Source organism: Hemiscyllium ocellatum, assembly GCF_020745735.1.
Source record: "Hemiscyllium ocellatum isolate sHemOce1 chromosome 27 unlocalized genomic scaffold, sHemOce1.pat.X.cur. SUPER_27_unloc_1, whole genome shotgun sequence".
NCBI classification, from domain to species: Eukaryota; Metazoa; Chordata; class Chondrichthyes; order Orectolobiformes; family Hemiscylliidae; genus Hemiscyllium; species Hemiscyllium ocellatum.
In genome coordinates this window covers 2,172,707-2,195,036 of record NW_026867476.1, presented here as the reverse complement: position 1 = coordinate 2,195,036, position 22,330 = coordinate 2,172,707, and the positions used below count along the sequence as shown (strand labels likewise).

The window sequence follows — 22,330 nt, the reverse complement described above, 5'->3', positions numbered from 1 at the left end:
GTGCTTGTGTGTCTGTGAGTGTGTGTGTGTAAGTGTGTGTGTGTGCGTGTATGCAGGTGTGTGCGAGTGTGTGCAAAAGTGTGTGTTTGAGTGTGAGTGTGTGCATGTGTGTCGTGTGAGTGAGTGGGTGTGATTGTGTGTGCGTGTGCGCGTGTATGAGTGCGTGTGAGTGAGTGTGTGTGTCTGTGAGTGTGAGTGAGTGTGTGAGTGTGAGACTGTGAGTGTGTGTCTGTGAGTGTGCATGTGTGAGTGCGTGGGTGAGAGAGTGTGTGTGCGTGTGTGTTTGTGAGTCTGTGCATGTATGTGTGAGTGAGTGTGAGTGAGTGTGAGTGTGTGTGTGCGAGTGCATGCGTGCGTGTGTGTCTGTGAGTGTGTGTGTGTAAGTGTGTGTGTGAGCGTGAATGCAGGTGTGTGCGAGTGTGTGCAAAAGTGTGTGTTTGAGTGTGAGTGTGTGCATGTGTGTTGTGTGAGTGAGTGGGTGTGAGTGTGTGCGTGCGTGTGTGCGCGTGTCTGAGAGTGTGTGTGTGAGCTTGTGTGTGTCTGTGAGTGTGAGTGTGTGAGTGTGTGAGTGAGTGTGTGTGTGAGACTGTGTGAGTGTGTGTCTGTGAGTGTGCATGTGTGAGTGAGAGAGTGTGTGTGTGCCTGTTTGTGTGAGAGTGTGTGTGTGCGTGTGTGTGTCTGAGAGTGTGTGAGTGTGTGTGTGTGTCTGTGAGCTTGTGTGTGTCTGTGAGTGTGTGAGTGAGTGTGTGAGTGTGAGACGGTGTGAGTGTGTGTCTGTGAGTGTGCATGTGTGAGTGAGAGAGTGTGTGTGTGCCTGCTTGTGAGTGTGTGTGTGTGCGCGTGAGTGTCTGTGTGTGTGTGTGTGTGTGTGTGAGTGAGTGAGTGTGTGTGTGTCTGTGTGTGTGTGAGAGAGAGTGTGTGAATGTGTGAGCTTGTGTGTGTGTAAGTGGGTGAGTGTGCGAGTGGGTGAGTCTGTGTGTGTGAGAATGAGTTTGTGTGCATACGTGAGTGTGTGTGACTGTGAATGTGTGAAAGTGTGTGCGTATGTGAGTATGTGTGTGACTGTATGAGTGTGTGTGTGAGTGTGGTTGTGTCAGAATGTGTGTGTGTGCATTAGTGCATGTGTGTGTGTAACTGTGTGAGAGTGTGTGTGTGTATGTGAGTATGCGTATGACTGTGTGAATGCGTGTGTGTGAGTGTGAGAGAGAGAGTGTGTGTGTGGTTTTGTGTGTGTGTGTGAGTGAGTGTGTGCGAGTGGTTGAGTGTGAGTGTGTGTGAGTGCGTGTGTGTTTATGTGTGCGAGTGTGAGCGTGTGCGTGTGAGTGTGAGCATATGCGTCTGTGTGTGTGACTGAGTGTGTGTGTGTGTGACTGTGTGTGAGTGCGTGTGTGTGTGTGTGTGTGAATGTGTGTGTGTGTCTGTGTGTATGAGTGCATGTGTGTGTGTGCGAGTGTGTGTGTGTATGTGTGTGAGTGTGTGTGTGTGTGTGTGTGTGAGTGTGTGTGTGTGAGTGTGTGTGTGAGACTGTGTGCATGTGCGTGTATGAATCAGTGTGCGCGTGTGTGTGTGAGTGTATGTGTGTGAGTGTGTGTGTGAGTGCGTGTGTGTGTGAGCCCGTACTGTTGATGCTGCCTGAGCAGAGGATACCTTACCGATGAGCCTGAATGGGCTGGTGTAACCTGCCAAGGGGAGGTGCCTCACACTGTGGGATAGGAGAACCCCGGTATCTCTGTATCTCTCCGAGGAGCCCTGCCCCCCGCTCCCTGGGGCTGGGCCGGTCAGCAGTGTCGGGGTTCGGGATGCCAATCTGAGCAACAAGATCAAATGATGTCGTCACTACCACTTGCATGACCAGGCCATGACAGCATTAAATATCTCCTATACCCTTCGTTAACAACTCCCCCCTCCGACAACACACACACACACACTCACAGACACACTCACCCACACAGACACACATACACTCACACACACTTGTACACACATTCACACACACAGACTCATTCACACAGACACACACACAATCACTCTCACACACATTCACACACACACACACTCACACTCACACACATTCACACACACACAGACACACACTCACACACACATTCACTCACACACACACAGACTCACACATACACACACACACAGACACTCGCACAGACACACACACAGACACATGCAGACACACACACATACCGACACACACTCACACAGACACAGACTCACACAGACACACTCTCACTCACACACACTTACACATATTCACACAGACATACACAGACACACACACACACACACACAGACACACTCTCGCACATACACAGACACACACACAGACACTCGCACAGACACACAGACACATACACACACAGACCCACCCAAAATGCACAGACACACAGACACAAGAACACAGACACACAGACACAGATAGGAGATACACACACACAGACACAGATAGAGACACGCACACATACACACATACACACTCTCAAACACACACACACACAGACCCACAGGCAAAGATAGAGAGATACACACACACGCACAGACACAGATAGAGACACACACAGACACAGATAGAGACACACACATATGTACACTCATACACAGGCAAACACACACACCCAGTCTTCGGTAAACAGCTTTACCCCTCTGCCTTACAACCGCTCTGCAAAAACCAGAACAGGGTGAAATAAGCTGCTGAAAGTCACAGCTTCATCAAAGCCAAGACTTCATGAGCTGCACTGCCTTGACACTGCTCACACAGACACACACAGACACTCTCACACACACTCTCAGAAACACACACACACTCAGATACACTCACACACCACACTCTTCAGCCTCTGCTGTGGCATTCCTTTACAGGGGCCAAACTTGCTGTGATGGTCCTCCCCTGGACACCGCAACCCCTTCCCTGCCCTGAACCTCAAACCTTCTCCATTTACCACCCACTGCCCTCTCTGAGCTCACCCTGTCCACGGGGGACCCACTTCGATCCTACTCCCACCCACCAACCCAGCCAATGTCGGATACACTCGGGACATTTACGTTGCTGTGTTGCCATGGTCCTACCAGACCCCGGGGGCTGCTCTCTCATTACAGAAAGAAGTGACTGGGAGGGATTTAACCTGAGGGGGCCCCAGCCCTCGGGCGAGGGAGAGAAGTTGAGAAGGGGTAACCCCAAACCGGTGATGGGAATTGAACCCACGCCGTCAACATCACACAGCTCTGCAAACCAACCGTCCAGCCAACTGAGCTAACCCGACTCCCAGGACGTTTAAAAGGAGGTGTCAGAGTTCAGTTCTTTCCACGGGGAGTGGTGGGTGCGTGGGGTGCACTACCAGCTGTGCGAGTAGAGTCAGATACATTCGGGACATTTCAGCGACTCTTAGATAGGCACAGGGATGAGAGTAAAATGTAGGGTACCGAGGTTAGGCCGGCACAACATGGAGGGCCGAAGGGCCTGTACTGTGCCGTACGGTTCCGTGTCCCTCCACCCTGGTACCCGGTGTTAGTCAGTGTTGGAAACACTTCATAGAGTCATTGAGATGTACAGCACAGAAACAGACCCGTCAGTCTAACCCGTCCGTGCCAACCCAGACATTCCTAACCTAATCTAGTCCTACCTGCCAGCACCCGGCCCATATCCCTCCAAACCCTTCCTATTCCTGTCCACATCCAGATGCCTGTTAAATGTTGTCAGTGTAACACCCCCACCACTTCCTCTGGCAGCTCATTCCACACCCGTACCAGCTTTTGAGTGAAAAAGTTGCCCTCCAGGTCCCTTAGAGAGAGATAAAGAGAGGGGACTGAGGGAGATAGGGATAAAGGGAGGGGACTGAGGGGGATTGGGATAAAAGAGGGGACTGAGGGAGATAGGGATAAAGGGAGGGGGATGAGGGAGATGGGGATAAAGGGAGGGGACGGAGGGAGATAGGGATAAAGGGAGGGGACTGAGGGGGATTGGGATATAGGGAGGGGGCTGAGGGAGATAGGGATAAAGAGAGGGGGCTGAGGGAGATAGGGATAAAGGGAGGGGGCTGAGGGAGATAGGGATAAAGGGAGGGGGCTGAGGGAGATAGGGATAAAGGGAGGGGACTGAGGGAGATGGGGATAAAGGAAGGGGACTGAGGGAGATAGGGATAAAGGGAGGGGACTGAGGGAGATAGGGATAAAGGAAGGGGACTGAGGGAGATGGGGATAAAGGGAGGGGACTGAGGGAGATAGGGATAAAGGGAGGGGGCTGAGGGAGATAGGGATAAAGGGAGAGGACGGAGGGAGATAGGGATAAAGGAAGGGGACTGAGGGAGATGGGGATAAAGGGAGGGGACTGAGGGAGATAGGGATAAAGGGAGGGGACTGAGGGAGATAGGGATAAAGGGAGGGGGCTGAGGGAGATAGGGATAAAGGAAGGGGACTGAGGGAGATAGGGATAAAGGGAGGGGACTGAGGGAGATAGGGATAAAGGGAGGGGACTGAGGGAGATAGGGATAAAGGGAGGGGACGGAGGGAGATAGGGATAAAGGGAGGGGACTGAGGGAGATAGGGATAAAGGGAGGGGACTGAGGGGGATAGGGATGAAGGGAGGGGGCTGAGGGAGATAGGGATAAAGGGAGGGGACTGAGGGAGATGGGGATAAAGGGAGGGGACTGAGGGAGATAGGGATAAAGAGAGGGGACTGAGGGAGATGGGGATAAAGAGAGGGGACTGAGGGAGATGGGGATAAAGGGAGGGGACTGAGGGAGATAGGGATAAAGGGAGGGGGCTAAGAGAGAAAGAGATACTGATGGATAGAGAGAGAGACTTGAGAAGAGAAAGACATGACAATAGAGAGTCAAGCAACAGCAAAGAAGGAATACAGAAGGATAATGACAGAACAGGGAGACAGAAAGCAAGATACTGAGGCAAAACAGAGAAGCCAAGGAGGGCAGAGAGGGGGAGACACACACTCAGTGAGTGAGACACAGAGCTAAACACACAGACAGAGAAGGGCACACAGAGACACCAACAGAGTTAACACCATGCTGGAACATCTCACCTGTGAGACACACTGTCTCCAGACCCTGCAGAAGGTGAGCCTAAATTGAAGAGAGAAAGTAACTTGGCCACAAATATCAATTCAGAAACTCTCACGCCCCGATGTGTAACAGTCCCCGGTTCCTGGTCCAGTCTGATACGCTCCCCTTGTGCTATGAAGTGAACATCAGGCTGGGCAGGCAGTAGGGGGTGCGGTGGGGAGGGGGGAACAACTGTTAGTGAGCCCCAAACAAACAGAGAGGGATCAGGTCCCACCACGGAGTTTGCCCCTTGGACAGGGGTTGGAGAGACCTCCACGGGCACTTCCGTTTTCAATGCACTCCCCCCTTCCCCCCAAGCCACCCACCTCTGTCAGAGAGTGGGGGGAGGGAGAGAGAGACAGAGACAGAGAGAGAGGAGAGAGAGAGAGAGAAAGAGAGAGACAGAGACAGAGAGAGATAGAGAGAGAGAGGGAGGAGAGAGGGACAGAGAGATGGGGGGGGGGGGGGAGAGAGAGAGACAGAGAGAGAGACAGAAACAGAGAGACACAGAGAGAGACACAGAGGGAAGAGAGAGAGAGACAGAGACAGATAGCGAGGGGGGGGAGGAGAGAGGGACAGAGAGAGTGACAGAGAGACAGAGAGGGGGGGAGAGAGAGAGAGAGGGAGAGAGTGAAACAGAGAGACACAGGGAGAGAGAGACAGGGAAGAGAGAGAGAGAGAGAGAGAAAAACACAGAGATAGAGAGACAGAAACAGAGAGACACAGAGAGAGAGACAGAAATAGAGAAACAGAGAGAGAGAGAGACAGAGAGAGATAGAGAGAGAGAGAGAGAGGGAGAGAGCGAGAGAGAGAGAGATGTGGATCTCCAATCAGTGACGCTCTCTGGAGAAGTGCGCCTGTTCCAGGGAGTGAGTGGGGTCAGGAGAATGTTCTGGCGTGACCGTGAAAAGGAGACAGCACATTGGGCCGTGGAGTCTGGTCGTTCTGGCACTTTTGAAGACAAATCCAGTCAGCCCCGTGTACCTTCGCTCTCTCTCTCTCTCCTCCCGGATATTTTTCCGATTCCCTGCTGGAGGGGCAGCGACTGAATCTACTTCTACCAGCCCACGCTCACATCCCTCAGCCTGGTCCATAAGGTTTGGCCCATGCTCCCCTCCGGTTCCATCCGCAACCACCTCAGAGACTCAGCCCCTTCGGCCCCCGAGACGCGTCAAACACAGAAGGTTCCGGAAGCAGCGGGCTGACTGATGGCCTTCCAAAGGCACGACCCACATGCCCTCCCCCTCCCTCAACTCAACCCAACAACTCCAAAACCAAAACGACCAGGGGAGCGGGGAAATGCAGTGGAAACGCCACAGTCTGCCAGATGTCCCCCAGGGCACGGTCCTGACCTGGAGCGAGTTCACTGCTCCCCTCACTGTCGCTGGGTCACGTCTGGAATGTATTTCCCAGTCAGGAGTGAGGGTGACTCAGAGGGAGACCCTGGGGAGGATGGAGGTGGGGGTGGGGGGGTGTTGTTCTCATGTATCTGCTGCCCTTGTCCTTCGAGATGGTAACGTTTAGGAGACCCCTATCCCTTCAGGTTAAACTCAGAGCTGATTACCCCACAGTGTCCTGACCCCTGACCCCCTTCCCTTAAGGTTAAACTCAGAGCTGATTATCCCACAGCGCCCTGACCCCTGACCCCCTTCTCTTCAGGTTAAACTCGGAGCTGATTACCCCACAGTGCCCTGACCCCTGACCCCCTTCCCTTCAGGTTAAACTCAGGGCTGATTACCCCACAGTGCCCTGACCCCTGACCCCCTTCCCTTCAGGTTAAACTCAGGGCTGATTACCCCACAGTGCCCTGACCCCTGACCCCTTTCCCTTCAGGTTAAACTCAGGGCTGATTACCCCACAGTGTCCTGACCCCCTTCCCTTACGGGTAAACTCGGAGCTGATTACCCTGCAGTGTCCTAACCCCTGACCCCTATCCCTTCAGGTTAAACTCGGAGCTCATTACCCTGCAGTGCCCTGACCCCTGACCCCCTTCTCTTAAGGTTAAACTCGGAGCTGATTACCCCACAGTGCCCTGACCCCCTTCCCTTAAGGTTAAACATGGGGCTGATTACCCTGCAGTGTCCTAACCCCTGACCCCTATCCCTTCAGGTTAAACTCGGAGCTCATTACCCTGCAGTGCCCTGACCCCTGACCCCCTTCTCTTAAGGTTAAACTCGGAGCTGATTACCCCACAGTGCCCTGACCCCCTTCCCTTAAGGTTAAACATGGGGCTGATTACCCTGCAGTGCCCTGACCCCTGACCCCTATCCCTTCAGGTTAAACTCGGAGCTGATTACCCTGCAGTGCCCTGACCCCTGACCCCTATCCCTTCAGGTTAAACTCGGAGTTGATTACCCCACAGTGCCCTGACCCCTGACCCCTATCCCTTCAGGTTAAACATGGGGCTGATTACCCCGCACCCCTATCCTTTCAGGTTAAACTCGGGTGAGGAAGCCTCCTGCTGATGACCCCGCAGTGCCCTGCCCTCCTAATCTCTACGCCTCCACGTTGAGCAACACTTGGAGGGGGCACCAAGGAGGGTGGGAGTGCCCAGTGTACTCTGGGTGGGGGGGATTTCAATATCCAACCATTGTGAAACATCCCCTTCCCCCCCACCTCAGTGTGTCTCCCGCTCCAAAAGGCAGCAACACCACCCCCGTCAATCCCAACAAACCCCCTCCGAAAAATATCATTCCGAGTGTGTATCTCCCTCCTACCTCTCCATGGATTGACCCTCGGCCTGTCCCTCTCTCTCTCTCTCCCACCAATTCCCCTGAGATCCCCTCCTCCTTTCCTCCTCCTTGGACAGTGAGAGCCTTTTCCCTCGGATGGTGACGGCCAGCACGTGGGGACATAGCTGTAAACGGAGATGTGGTAGATGTAGGGCTGATGGCAGAGGTAGGTTCCTTACCCAGAGAGTAGTCGGGGTGTGGAACGCACTGCCCACAACAGGAGCAGACTCACCAACAATCAGAGAAAGAATCACAGAATCCCCTCGGTGTGGAAACAGGCCCTTCGGCCCTAAAAGCCCACACCAACCCTCCGAAGAGTAACCCCCCCCAGACCCATTCTCCCTGCTCTACATTTACCCCTGACTAATGCACCGAACCTACACATCCCTGGGCACGATGGGTAATTCAGCACGGCCAATTCACCCTAACCTGCACATCCCTGGGCACTATGGGTAATTTAGCACGGCCAATCCACCCTAACTTGCACATCCCTGGGCACTATGGGTAATTTAGCATGGCCAATCCACCCTAACCTACACATCTTTGGGTTGTGAGAGGAAACCGGAACACCCGGAGGAAACCCACGCAGACACTGGGGGGAGAATGTGCAAACTCCATACAGTCAGTTGACCGAGGCGGGAATCGAACCTGGGTCCCTGGTGCCGTGAGGCAACAGCGCTAACCACTGAGCCACCGTGCCACGAACTTTAAGGGCATTTGAATGTTCGTAGGATAAACATATGGACAAGAATGGAAATAGTGCCGGTTAGATGGGCATCAGATGGGTTCCACACATTGGGCGCAACATCGAGGGCCGAAGGGCCTGTACTGTTCCGGACTGTTCTATGCTCCCGTTCCGCTGGGTCAGGTGTTTCACTCACCCATGGTTGTGTCTCTCGGTGTGCTCCTCCCGGACGGGATGGAACTTCCTCTGGGTGTCTGCAAAGGAGAGAGGAGTCACCCTTCAGCCAGGATTGGGCAGGGGGAGTGGGGGGGGGCAGTGATCACTTTGAACGGGTGGCACACCCCTCGCTTCAGTCACCGTGCACGGAAAGGGGGAGAACTCCCCCGTCGGATTCCAGCCTCCTGGGTCCTGCTGGATTGGCCACGTTGGGATTCAGGCTCCATAACCCACCCTCCCTCCCCACTCCCCCGGCTTTCCCACCCTGCAACCTCACCTCCGCTGGAACTGCTTCTCAACCACTGGGTCTCCCTGTTCCCAGGGAGCAGGGACCAGGGGCAGCAGCCTCAGAGTCAAGGGCAAGGACAGAAGTTAGAGCCTCTGTTCCCAATCACTGCATCGAGACTTCCTGGGGGGAGGTGGGGGCGGGTGTGTGTGTGTGTATTGGTGGGTGGGTGAGTGTGCCAGTCTGTCTGTCGATGTACATCTGTGTGTGTCTGTCCGATTCTGTAGTGATGTACACGTGCCTGCGTGTGTGTCTGCCTGACTGTGTAATCGTGTACGTGCACATGGGTCAGGGTGTCTGTCCAACTGTTACTGTGCACGTGCACCTGAATGTGTCCGTGTGTCTGTCTGACTGTGAGATTGTGTCTGTGTACTTGCAAACGTATGTATTCAGCCAATTGTATAACTGTTTCCATGTGCTTGCACATATGTGTGTGCCCATCCGGCTGTGTGTGTATATACGTTCAACTGCATCTGGGTGTCTGTGTAACTGGGTGTGTGTGCCTGTAATTGTAGATACCTGTGTAATTAGGTATGTGTGTGTGTCTAACTGTGTAATTGGGTGTGTGTGCCTGTATGTGTGTGTGTCTGTGTAATTGGGTATGTGCGCCTGTATGTGTGCGTGTGTGTCTATGTAATTGGGTCTGTGTGCCTGTATGTGGGTGTGTCTGTGTGCCTGCATGTGTGTGTGCCTGTGAAATTGGGTATGTGTGCCTGTATTCGTGTGTGTCTGTGTAATTGGGTGTGTGTGTGTGACTGTGGAATTGGCTCTGTGTGCCTCTATGGGTGTGTATGTCAGTCTTTGTAATTATGTCTGTGTGCCTGTATGTGGGTGTCTGTGTAATTGGGTCAGTGTGCCGGAATGTGTGTGTGCCTGTGTAATTGACTATGTATGCCTGTACGTGTGTATGTGTCTGTGTAATTGGGTATGTGTGCCTGTATGTATATGTGTCTATATGTGGATGTGTCTGTGTAACTGTGCCTCTGTGTGTGTGTGTGTGTGTTTGAGACTGTATAAGTGTGTAAGTGCGCCTGTGTGTGTGAGAGACTGTGTATTTGAGAACATGTACCTCTGTGTGTCTGCTGTGTAATTGTGTACCTGCACCTTGGTGCATGTGTTTGTCTGAGTGTAATTGTGTTTGTGCGCCTGTATATTTGTGTAATTGTGTCGGTGAGATTGCTTGTGTGTGTGCCTGCATGTGCGTCTGTGTAATTGTGTCCGTGTGATTGCATGTGCGTGTGTACCTGCGTGTGTGTCTGTGCAATTGTCTGTGTGATTGCATGTTTGTGTGTACCTGCGTGTGCGTCTGTGTAATTGTGTCCATGTGATTGTATGTGCGTGTGTGCCTGTGTATGTGTGTGTAATTGCATCCGTGTGATTGCATGTTTGTGTGTGCCTGAGTGTGTGTGTGTAATTGTGTCCGTGCGATTGCGTGTGTGTGTCTGTGTAATAGTGTCCGTGTGATTGCATGTGTGTGTGTGCCTGCGTGTATATGTACATTCTCACAATAAGAGCAGGGGCATGTACAAAGCTGTGGACACTTGAGCAGAGATGAGGACCTTTGCTGGAACCTGAATCTCCATCTCACATTCACCATTTCATCTCACGGCGAGGACTGGATCCTGACAAAGACCGGGGAGTCTTAGTTTCAACAGACACAGGAACGGACTGTCTGGAACTGTCCCCAACACACTGCACTGCAAAGACACACAGACGGGACACAGGTACGGGCAGTGACACTGTCGGTGGACATAGTGCTGAGAGCTGTCACACAGAGGAGACACATGAAGCAATGACAAGAGAGGTCGCACTGTAGTGAGAGAGAGAGACACACACACACACGGTGCAGAGCTGAGAGCAGTCACACCAACGAAACACATAGAGCAGACGTGAGAACAGACACCCTCTATAGACACAGGGACATGAGGTGACATCAGTGGGGGAATGGCTGAAGTCCCTGGGTCACTGGATGAAGGGGGCAATCGAACTGAAACTTACAGGAGACTGAGTGGCCTGGATATAGTGGATGTGACAAAGACGTTTTCACCAGTCGGAGAGACCAGGACATGAGGGCCCAGCCTCAGAGTGAAGGGTCCACCCTTGCAAACTGAGGGGAGGTGGGATTTCTTCAGCCGCAGGGTGGGGAATCTGTGGGACGCATGGCTGGAGGGGGTTGTGGGGGGGTGGGGGTCATGTCACTGAGGGTATTTAAGACAGAGAGAGAGGGAGAGATCAGTTCTTTATTGTTCAGGGGATCCAGGGTTACGGGGAGAAGGGAAGGGAATGGATTTGAGAAACAGATCGGCCGTGATCAAAATGGCGGGGGCAAACCCGATGGGCCGAATGGCCAGATCTGCTGCTATACCTTACTGTGGGATATAGATAAAGTAGGGTTACTTCTGCAATTATAATTACTTATACAAAGTAAATGAACTCACACCAGTGTGTAATTGTTTCAGACAAGAGCTGAGTCAACAAGAATGGAAACTATGTGGAGGAAATACATCATTGTTTTTTTGTATTAGCTAAAAATGTCTGTAAGAATGAAACGGGACTGCAAAACAATGGTAGATATTACAGGGGAATAGATAAGGTGCTGTGAGGGGAGGCAGTTAAGCTCGATACGCCTGTACAAAGAGTAGGTATAAACATTTTTCAGAAACACAGGAACAAACCCCAATTAAAAGGGTCTTAACGATCGGTATGAGAGGGGAGACACAGATGGAGGGAGTAGATAATGGTAAGGAAAGGATATGCCGAACAATGACCCACAGCGGGATGAGGTCAAACGGCCTTGTGAGGCCAGAAATAAGCGTTTTGTCACAGACAAGACCGGATAAGGCAAGAGATAAACAGGAGTAAGGGGTACCGGTCTTAGGGAAGCGGAGGATGTAAACAGGGGAGGAGCAATGAAACGTTAAAAAATATAGAAACTAAATTATATAAATATTGAGTATTCGTTGAATTTGGTGTGTGTTTTGTCCCTGCCTTGTGGACATCGCACCCACTTGCAAATGTGAAATAAAGGGCACTACTGATTCAGATCTTGTCTCGGACTGAAATTATAGAAGTGAGTGAGTTTTGTTTCTCACATTACGCTCTATGGTCACAGGATATACAGACCGGTGAATGATGGCACTTACCAGCAGACCTCCCGATCTTGATAGACTGCTCTCAGAGATCTGTCCCACCGACTGTGGCCTGCTGTTTGACAGGATATGGGGACAAGGGAATCCGTTATCAATCCAGTTTAAGATCTGCAGTGACAGCTTCCAGACTATTTCCCACTGCATATTGCTTACCATCACCCCCTCCCCGACACACACACACCCTCTCCACTCCAACCCCTCTCCTGCAAAACCCACCCCGAACCATTGGACAAAAACTAACTCAACCACAGGAGGAGAAACCAGGCCATTCAGCCCATCGAGTATGGCCCTGCCATTTAACGAGCCCGTGGCTGATCAGACCACCCTCCACTCCCACTTTCTTTCTTTTCTCCCCATGACCCTCGACCCCCTCCCCCTTCCCCCCCACCTTACCGATCAAAGATCTGTCTATCTCAGCCTTGAATATACAGTAGCGCCTCGACTTACAAACTTAATCCGTTCCGGGTCCCGGTTCGCAAACCAAAAAGTTTGTGAACTGAATGAATGTTTCCCATTGTTCGGACTGTGTAAGAATACTTGGATGTAGCAACGAACGCTGTTCACAGCGCACACGCCAAAGACGACTAAATGAGATCAGGCGGGACCTGAGAGCTTTTGCGTTCAACTAGTGTGTAGCAAAGCAGAACAATGAAACCACGTTTTCGCACACGGGCTTTTTGTGGTCGCACCTCCGTTCGTACCTTGAATTCCGAATGTACGCTGAAGCAAAATCTTACATACAATCCTGTTCGTAAACTGATTTGTTCCTGAGCGGGGTCGGCCGTATGTCGAGGCACTACTGTACTTAGTTAAAAATCCCACAGCACCAGGTGATAGTCCAACAGGTTTACTTGGAAGGACTTGCTTTCAGAACACCGCTCCTTCATCAGGAAGCTGTCGGGAGAGCAGCGCTCCAAAAGCTAGTGCTTCCAAATAAACTGGACTGTAACCTGGTGCTGTGTAATGTTTAATTTTGTCCACCTCGGTCCAACACCGGCTCCTCCACATCCTGAACATACTTAATGAGCCAGCCTTGACAGTCACCTGTGGTAAAGGATTCATCCCCCTCATGGGAGAAATTCCTCCACATCTTTCATCTGCCTTACTCTGAGGTAATGCCCTCTGGTGCTAGACTCTCGCCCATGGGGGAAACAACCTTTCCCCAGGTCCCCTGTCAAGCCCTTTCAATACGGTTCCTGCTCATTCTCCTAAGCTCTAATCAGTACAGGCCCAACCTGCTCATAAGGCAGTCCCTCCATACCCAGTAACAACCGGGCAGACTGGCTGCTGCACTCTCTCCAATGGCAGTAAATCTTTCCTCAGGTAAGGGGAACTAAACTGTTTACCCCATTGTTCAGGGGATCCAGGGTTATGGGGAGAAGGAAAGGGAATGGATTTGAGAAACAGATCGGCTATGATCAAAATGGTGGGGCAAACCCGATGGGCCGAATGGCCAGATCTGCTGCTATACCTTACGCTCTATGGTCACAGGATATACAGACGTGTGTATGTGTGAGTGCGCGTGAGGGAGAGAGAGAGTGTGCGCGTGAGTGCGCATGAGAGAATGCATGTATGCGTGCTCAGTAGAATGTGTGCATGGGTGTTACAGGGTATAAGCCTGTGAGAGGGTGTGTTTGGGGGGTGTATGTGTGTGTGTTTGATGAGAGAGCGTGTGAATGAGAGAGGGTCGTGTGAGCGCGTGAGTATATAAGAGTGTGTACGTGTGTGCACGTGTGTTTATGTGAGTGTATGTGTGCATGTATGTGTACGTGTGTGTATGCGTGCGTGTGTGAGTGTGCGTATGTATGTGTGCGTGTGTAGGTGTGTGAGTGCGAGTGTGAACGTGTGAGTGTGTGTGTGTAAGTGTGTAGTGCAGTGGGGTCCCCTGTAGTGGGACATGAACCCAAGGTCCCAGTTGAGGCCATCCCCATGGGTACCAAACTTAGCTACCAGCCTCTGTTCAGCCACTCATCCAGCCTTGGGGCGACTGTGTGGAGGTTGTACATTCTCTCCCCATGTCTACGTGGGTTTGCTCCGGGTGCTCCAGTTTCCTCCCACAGTCCAAAGATGTGCAGGTTAGGTGGAGTGGACCACGCTAAATTGTTCCATAATTGTCGAGTAATAGAGTAGAAGACCTGGGTGGGATACTTGTTGGGCCAAATGGCCTGTTTGTGCACTGTAGGGATTTTATGAAACGGCTAGATTGCGTACAGTAAGATATGAAGCAAACATGAGGGTTTGAGTCTATCCAGGAAACAAACCAAAGGCATGTGCTGCTTGAATATAGCCACATAAATGCAAGGCATCAGGAGGGTCAGTCAGACATGGGGGCTGATGTGGGGGATTGCACACACGAACCTCATATAGGAGATTACTTCAGTGAGGTTGTATAAATCTACTTTTAACTTTGGTAAGGACGTGTACACAGTTCCCAGAAATACTGCAATACCAGGCCGATGTGTGGGGTGAACAGAGCAAGCTCCGAGTCCAGCCCCCTGCTCCAAAAATCAATTTAATATCCAGTTCCCCACATGGGGAATATCAGATATTAAACTGACAAATGCAAGGAGGGGCAGTCAGACATGGGGGGGATTGCACACACTAACCTCATATAGGAGATTACTTCAGTGAGGTTGTATAAATCTACTTTTAACTGTGGTAAGGAAGGGTACACCGTTCCCGGAAACACTGCAATACCAGGCCGATGTGTGGGGTGAACAGAGCAAGCTCCGAGTCCAGCCCCCTGCTCCAAAAATCAATTTAATACAGAGCTCCCCACATACGGGGATATCAGATATTAAACTGATAAGAACAGAATTTTTTTTTTTTTTTTTATTTCAAAATATACTTTATTCGTAAATATTCATAAATAATTTGATACACTGTACATTGGGTAATGCCATACATATGTTCACATTAACATACACAGTTTAGAATTTTCCTTTTTATATGCAAGTCTGTGCATTTCTCACTCCTATGCCCTTATATTGGGCTGAGGCGTCAGCAGAGCCCAAATGACTGCATGGGCCCCCTGATCTTCTTTAGACAGGCAGATGTTAAACGGTGGTCTTTCCCCACCGCGCCTTGGCGGCAGCTGCCCCAAGCTTCAGCGCGTCCCTCAACACGTAGTCTTGGACCTTGGAATGTGCCAGTCTGCAACACTCAGTCGGGGTCAACTCCTTCAGCTGGAAGATCAACAGGTTTCGGACCACCCAGAGAGCGTCCTTCACCGAGTTGATGATCCTCCAGGCGCAGTTGATATTCGTCTCGGTGTGCGTCCCGGGGAACAGGCCGTAGAGCACGGAGTCCCGTGTCACGGCGCTGCTCGGGACGAACCTCGACAAATACCACTGCATTCCTCTCCAGACTTCCTCTGCATAGGCACATTCCAGAAGGAGGTGTGTGACAGTCTCGTCCCCCCCGCAGCCACTTCGAGGGCAGCGTGCGGTGCGGCAGAGAGTCCGGGCGTGCATAAACGATCTCACGGGTAGAGCCCTTCTCACCACCAGCCAAGCCATGTCTTGGTGCTTGTTAGAAAGTTCTGGCGATGAGGCATTCTGCCAAATTGCTTTGACAGTCTGCTCAGGGAACCACTCAACAGGATCCGCCCTCTCCTTTTCCCGAAGGGTCTCAAGGACACTACGTGCTGACCACTTCCTGATGGACTTGTGGTCAAAGGTGTTTTTTTCAGAAATTTCTCCACGAAGGACAGGTGGTACGGAACGGTCCAACTACTCGGAGCGTTCCGCGGCAGCGAGGCCAGGCCCATCCTTCGCAACACCGGGGACAGGTAGAACCTCAGTACGTAGTGACACTTGGTGTTTGCGTACCGGGGATCCACGCACAGCTTGATGCAGCCACACACAAAGGTGGCCATCAGGGCGAGGGTGGCATTGGGAGTGTTTTTTCCCCCATTGCACCGCTCTTTGTACATGGTGTCTCTTCGGACCCGGTCCATCTTTGATCTCCACATGAAGTGGAAGATGGCCCGGGTGACTGCGGCAGCACAGGTTCTGGGGATAGGCCAGGCCTGTGCCACATACAACAATACTGAGAGTACCTCGCACCTGATGACCAGGTTTTTCCCCGCGATGGAGAGCGACCGTTGCTCCCATCTGCCTAGTTTCTGTCTCATCTTCCTGATCCGCTCCTCCCAGGTCTTGGCGCACGCCCCAGCACCCCCGAACCAAATACCCAGCACCTTCAGGTGGCCAGTCCTGACGGTGAAGGGGATATAGGATTGGTCGGTCCAGTTCCCGAAGAGCATGGCCTCGCTCTTCCCTCGGTTTACCTTGGCCCCCGAGGCCCGCTCGAACTGGTCGCAGATGCACAGGAGTCTGTGCACGGACAGCGGATCCGAGCAGAAAACGGCGACGTCATCCATGTACAGGGAGGCCTTAACCTGTAGGCCCCCGCTGCCAGGAATAGTCACCCCTCTCAGGCTCGCATCCTTCCTGATGGATTCGGCAAATGGCTCTATGCAACATACAAACAAGGCAGGAGAGAGTGGGCAGCCCTGCCTGACTCCAGATCTTACAGGGAAGCTATCTGATTCCCACCCATTGATTGAGACTGCACTGACAATGTTGGTGTAGAGCAGTCTGATCCAATTGCAGATTCCCTCCCCAAAGCCCATTTTGGAGAGGACATCCCTCATATATGTATGCGATATCCTGTCAAAGGCTTTCTCCTGGTCCAGGCTGATGAGGCAGGTGTCCACCCCCCTGTCCTGCACGTAGGCGATCGTATCCCTGAGGAGTGCGAGGCTCTCAGAGATCTTCCTGCCCGGTACAGCACAGGTTTGGTCGGGGTGGATCACCGTTCCCAGAGCAGACCTGACCCGGTTTGCGATGACCTTTGACAAGATTTTGTAGTCTGTGTTTAGCAGTGAGATCGGTCTCCAATTTCTAATTTCATCCCTCTCCCCCTTCCGCTTATAGATGAGGGTGATGATGCCTTTCCTCATGGATTCACTCATGGTACCTGCCCGAAGCATACTGACATACACCTCCAGCAGGTCCCGGCCAATCAAGTCCCAAAGAGCGGAATAGATCTCGACCGGTAAGCCGTCGCTTCCGGGAGTTTTATTCTTTTCGAAGGACTCGAGGGCCCTGGTCAGCTCATCCAGAGATAGCGGCTGATCCAGCCTCTCTCGCGTTCCGTCCTCTAGGACCTCCGTGATAGAGGACAGGAACGACTGTGAGGCCGTGCTGTCGGTTGGCTTCGCGTCATACAGGCTGGCATAGAAGGATTTACTGATCCTCATGACGTCAGCCTGAGATGACGTTACCGAGCCATCTTCTTCCTTCAGGCTGCTGAGCACGGAGCTCTCTTTGTGCACCTTCTGGAAGAAGAAACGTGAGCACGTCTCGTCCTGCTCTACCGAGCGGACCCTGGACCGGAAGATTATCTTGGAGGCCTCCGAGGCAAAGAGCGAGGCTTGCTGGCCCTTCACCTCCTTGAGGTCCTCCGTGACATCGACCCCCAACGTCTGCAGCAGGAGCAGGTTCTGCATACTTTCCTGGAGCTGGGACAGTTTTCCCCGCCTCTCTCTCGCCTCCTGAACACCTTTGAGGCAGAAACTACACTTGATCTTAGCCAAAAGGCCGAGAAGCGATACCACAAATGTTGCGACCCATGCTGGTCACCTTTGCCCTCTGCCTTTACAATCGACCTGACTGTGTTCAAAGTTTTTGCGACTGACTGCTGGACCTTTTATCGCTGGTATAGCCCCTGTCCCAGGATTTCCAACTAGATCAGAAGATCACTCCGCAGCAGTTGATCCGTTTGCGATCCAGTCTGTTTCACCGCCATGCAGATGAGGCTCAGGGACCAATCGGCTGTCACCGGGGGGGGAAGGGGGCGGAGTCTCTGCGGAGCGCGCCTGACTGAACCCCAGCTGAGCGCTGCAGCGCCTCAAGGCGGCCGTTCAGCCCGCGCCCTCCCTGTCAGCTCCACTGTCCCAGCAACTTGCACAGTCCCAGTCCATCAACAGCAAGCCCAGGCCCCCTTTCATTACAGGGAATTTATCGATGCATTCATGGAGAGAGGGGTAGGAAGAGAAGTGAGTCAAAGAGAGAGAGAGAGTTAGAGAGAGAGAAGGGGGAAGGAAGAGATAGAAGAGAATGAGAGACAAAACAGAGAGAGAGAGAGAAAGAGAATTCAAGGTTGAGGGGGTTGGGGGGTTGGGAAGGAGAGCGAGGGAGAGGGAGAGAAAGAGACTCCGGGAGAGAGAGAAGGGGGAAAAGAACACAAAAAAGAGAAGGAAGAGACAGGAGAGAGAGAGAGAGAGAGACTCCGACAGAGAGAGATAGAAGGGAGAAAGAAGAGAGGAAGAGAGTGAGAGATTTGAATAATTATTCTCGCCTGGATCAAGATACAGTGAAAAGAATACTTTTACATTTTAAGATGTCCAGCATCTCCTCCTGCCCCAGGTCCTGCATTGAATGGGTTACTCCCAATGCAGCCAAACCTCTCACAACTATTCCCACTTCTCATTAACACCCAACTTAGCGTCGGGCCCTCTCTATTGGCTTCCCATCACCTACCTCTTTGTTTGCCTATCCCTTTTCCCTCTCCCTCTGGGCTCTGACTCCAGTACTTGATTCACTACACCCCCTCCCTGTCGTCAGTGTAACCACTAGCCTTCCCCAGCTATGGCTGACACAGTGGCTCAGCGGTTAGCACTGCTGCCTCAGGGCGCCAGAGACCCAGGTTCAATTCCACCCTCGGGTGACCGTGTCTGTGCGGAATTTGTACTCCCCCCACCCCCCGCTCCCCAGTGTCTGCGTAGGTTTCCTCCCACAGTCCAAATATGTACATGTTAAGGTGGACTGGCCATGCTAAATTGCCCCATAGTGTTCAGGCCAGGGTGGCATTAGTCGGGGGCCAATGTAGTGTAATAGGGTAGGGCAAAGGGTCTGGGTGGGATACTCTTCGGTGTGGACTAGTTGGTCCAAATGGCCTGTTTGGACACTGTAGGGATTCTATGAAGCAGTTCGATTCTGTACAGTAACATATGAAGAAACATTTACAAGATGATTAGGGGTTTAGATAGGGTTGACAGTGAGAACCTTTTTCCGCGTATGGATCAGCTGTTACTAGGGGACACAGCTTCAAATTAAGGGGTGGTAGGTATAGGACAGATGTTAGGGGTAGATTCTTTACTCAGCGGGTTGTGAGTTCATGGAATGCCCTGCCAGTAGCAGTGGTGGACTCTCCCTCTTTATGGTCATTCGAGCGGGCATTGGATAAGCATATGGAGGTTATTGGGCTAGTGTAGGTTAGGTAGGCTTCGGTCGGCGCAACATCGAGGGCCGAAGGGCCTGTACTGCGCTGTATTTTTCTATGTTCTAAACAAACATGGGGGTTTGAGTTTATCCAGCAAAGAAACAAACCGAAGGCATGTCTTGTTTGTACAAGACGATAACCACGAAATTTCAGGCCTCTGTAGAGTTGGACAACCATTTGACATTTGCTGAGGTGTGGGATCTCACTCCCTGCGCCCACGGGGGCAAACGTGTGAACCTAACAGAAAGTAACACTTCACTGAAATCACTACTGCAAAAGATGAATAAATCTGCTTTTAACTTTGGTGATGTTGGGTACACACCGTTCCCGGAGACACTGCAATATGTGTGGGGTGAACAGAATAAGCTCCTAGTCCATCTCCCTACTCCAAAATCCCATTTAATATACAGTGCCCCACAGGCGGGACTTATCAGAAAGTTCTCCTCCAAGGCACTCACCGTCCTGAGTCGCAAACAGAGTGCTGTTCCTTCGGTGTTGCTGGGTCAAATTCCTGGAATTCCCTGCCTAACAGTGTTGTGGGTCCAACTACAGCAGATGGGCTGCAGTGGTTCAAGAGAGCAGCTCACCACCACCTTCTCAGGGACAACTAGGGACAGGCAATAAATGCTGCCACTGGGACAAAGATTGTCTGCATTTCCTGCTGTGTTCAGGCAGCTTCCCCATACACACAAATCATTGCTTCTCTCACTTAGTGGGAATAGCTCCTGGGCATCCCACGTCAATCTAGGAGAAAAAGTGAGGATTGCAGATGTTGGAGATCAGAGTCGAAAGGTGTGGTGCTGGGAAAGTGTCAGGAATGAACAGCTTATGCTCGAAACGTCGACTCTCCTGCTCCTCGGATGCTGCCTGTCTTTCTAGCACCACACGTTTCAATTCCACATCCATCTGAAAAGTTGCAAAAAGTAAATTACTTCTGTGCACCCTTTCTTGGTCAGACGTTGTCAATTCCCGCTCTGCTTGTATCCCCCTCTCTGTGTAGAATGAGGAGGGAGCTGACCTCCCTATGTATACATGTCACGCTGCAGTTACACCCCATCACCACATGTGGCACCGCAGCACCTCGGTTTGACATCTCCTTCCACATCACTCCCAGATTGCTCAGAACATTTTAGTCTGATCCCGGGGGGCAAACGTGGAACCTAACATAAAGTAACACATTTAAAATCACACAACACTAGGTTATAGTCCAGCAGGTTTATTTGGAAGCACTAGGTAGTTGTGTTACACAGACACAGACTTACAGACAGACATTGGATCAGTGGTGCTGGAAGAGCACAGCAGTTCAGGCAGCATCCAACGAGCAGCGAAATCGACATTTCGGGCAAAAGCCCTTCATCAGGAATAAAGGCAGTGAGCTGGAAGCATGGAGAGATAAGCTAGGGGAGGGTGGGGTGGGGAGAGAGTACTGTGCTCTTCCAGCACCACTGATCCAGAATCTGGTTTCCAGCATCTGCTTTCATTGTTTTTACCTTACAGACAGACAGACAGACACACACACACACACACACACACTCCTACAGACCCATACACTCACACAGACCCTCTCATACACAAGCTCTCTCTCATATGCTCACACATTCACTCCCACACTCACCGTCTCACAGACTTATACCCCGTTACACTCACTCACACAGATACACATACACGCACTCTCTCATAGACACTCAAAAGCCCCTGCACACACACACCCACATGCACACATACACACACCCACACGCACACACACACACATACACCCACACGCACACATACACCCACATGCACACATACACACACCCACACGCACACACACACACATACACCCACACGCACACATACACCCACATGCACACATACACACACCCACACGCACACACACACATACACCCACATGCACACATACACACACCCACACCCACATGCACACATACACACACACACCCACATGCACATACACACATGCACACCAAGACCCACATGCACACACACATACACACCCACATGCACACACTCACACGTACATGCACACACACCCACACACTTACACGCACACACTCACCCACATGCACACACATACATACACCACCACATGCACACACACACACACGCACACACCCACATGCACACACACACTCACACTCACACCCACATGCACACACGCACACACCCACATGCACACACACACTCACATGCTCATACTCACATGCAAGAGGAGAAAGTGAGGTCTGCAGATGCTGGAGATCAGAGCTGGAAAAGCGCAGCAGGTCAGGCAGCATCCAAGGAATGTTCCTTGGATGCTGCCTGACCTGCTGCATACCCACATGCACACACACACCCATGCACACACCCACATGCACATACACCCCACATGCTCACTCATACACACACACACACACATGCACACACATACATACACCCCACATGCACACACATACACACACCCACATGCACACACATACATACACCCCCACATGCACACACCCACACATGCACACACACACTCACACGCACACATGGACACACACGCACACCCACACCCACATACAAATAAACACACACACCCACATACACACACACAAACGCATACATACACACACATGCACACACCCACGCGCACACGCACACACACTCACACGCACGCATACACACACACACATGCACACACACACACCCACATACACACACACCCACATACACATATACACTCACACCCACATACACACACACATCCAAATACACACATACAAATGCACGCATACACACACATGCACACACACCCACATGCACATACACATATACACTCACACCCACAAACACACACACATCCACGTACACACACACACAAATGCACACTTACAAACACACTCCCACATGCACAGACACACACACCCACATGCATACACACACCCACA

The 22,330-nt window shown here is 51.8% G+C and overlaps 1 protein-coding gene, 1 non-coding gene and 1 pseudogene across 2 annotated transcripts in view; all 3 read right to left on the bottom strand.

Annotated features, from left to right (window-relative positions):
* The window catches only part of LOC132807140 (uncharacterized), a 209,731-nt gene extending 193,057 nt beyond the window's left edge, over positions 1-16,674 (bottom strand). The window contains exons 1-5 of the mRNA XM_060821462.1: positions 16,196-16,674; positions 12,123-12,180; positions 8,674-8,731; positions 5,042-5,081; positions 1,653-1,807 (exon numbers count right to left, since the gene is read on the bottom strand). Coding sequence (XP_060677445.1) covers positions 1,653-1,807; positions 5,042-5,081; positions 8,674-8,731; positions 12,123-12,180; positions 16,196-16,512 — 628 coding nt within the window. The 5' untranslated portion in view covers positions 16,513-16,674. The remainder of the gene's footprint in view (positions 1-1,652; positions 1,808-5,041; positions 5,082-8,673; positions 8,732-12,122; positions 12,181-16,195) is intronic.
* LOC132807154 (U2 spliceosomal RNA) lies at positions 14,544-14,717 on the bottom strand (annotated as a pseudogene).
* On the bottom strand, positions 14,792-14,974 carry LOC132807152 (U2 spliceosomal RNA). The gene has a single exon (XR_009641932.1). It is a non-coding gene; the product is annotated as a U2 spliceosomal RNA (small nuclear RNA).
* Positions 16,675-22,330: the final 5,656 nt, after the last annotated feature.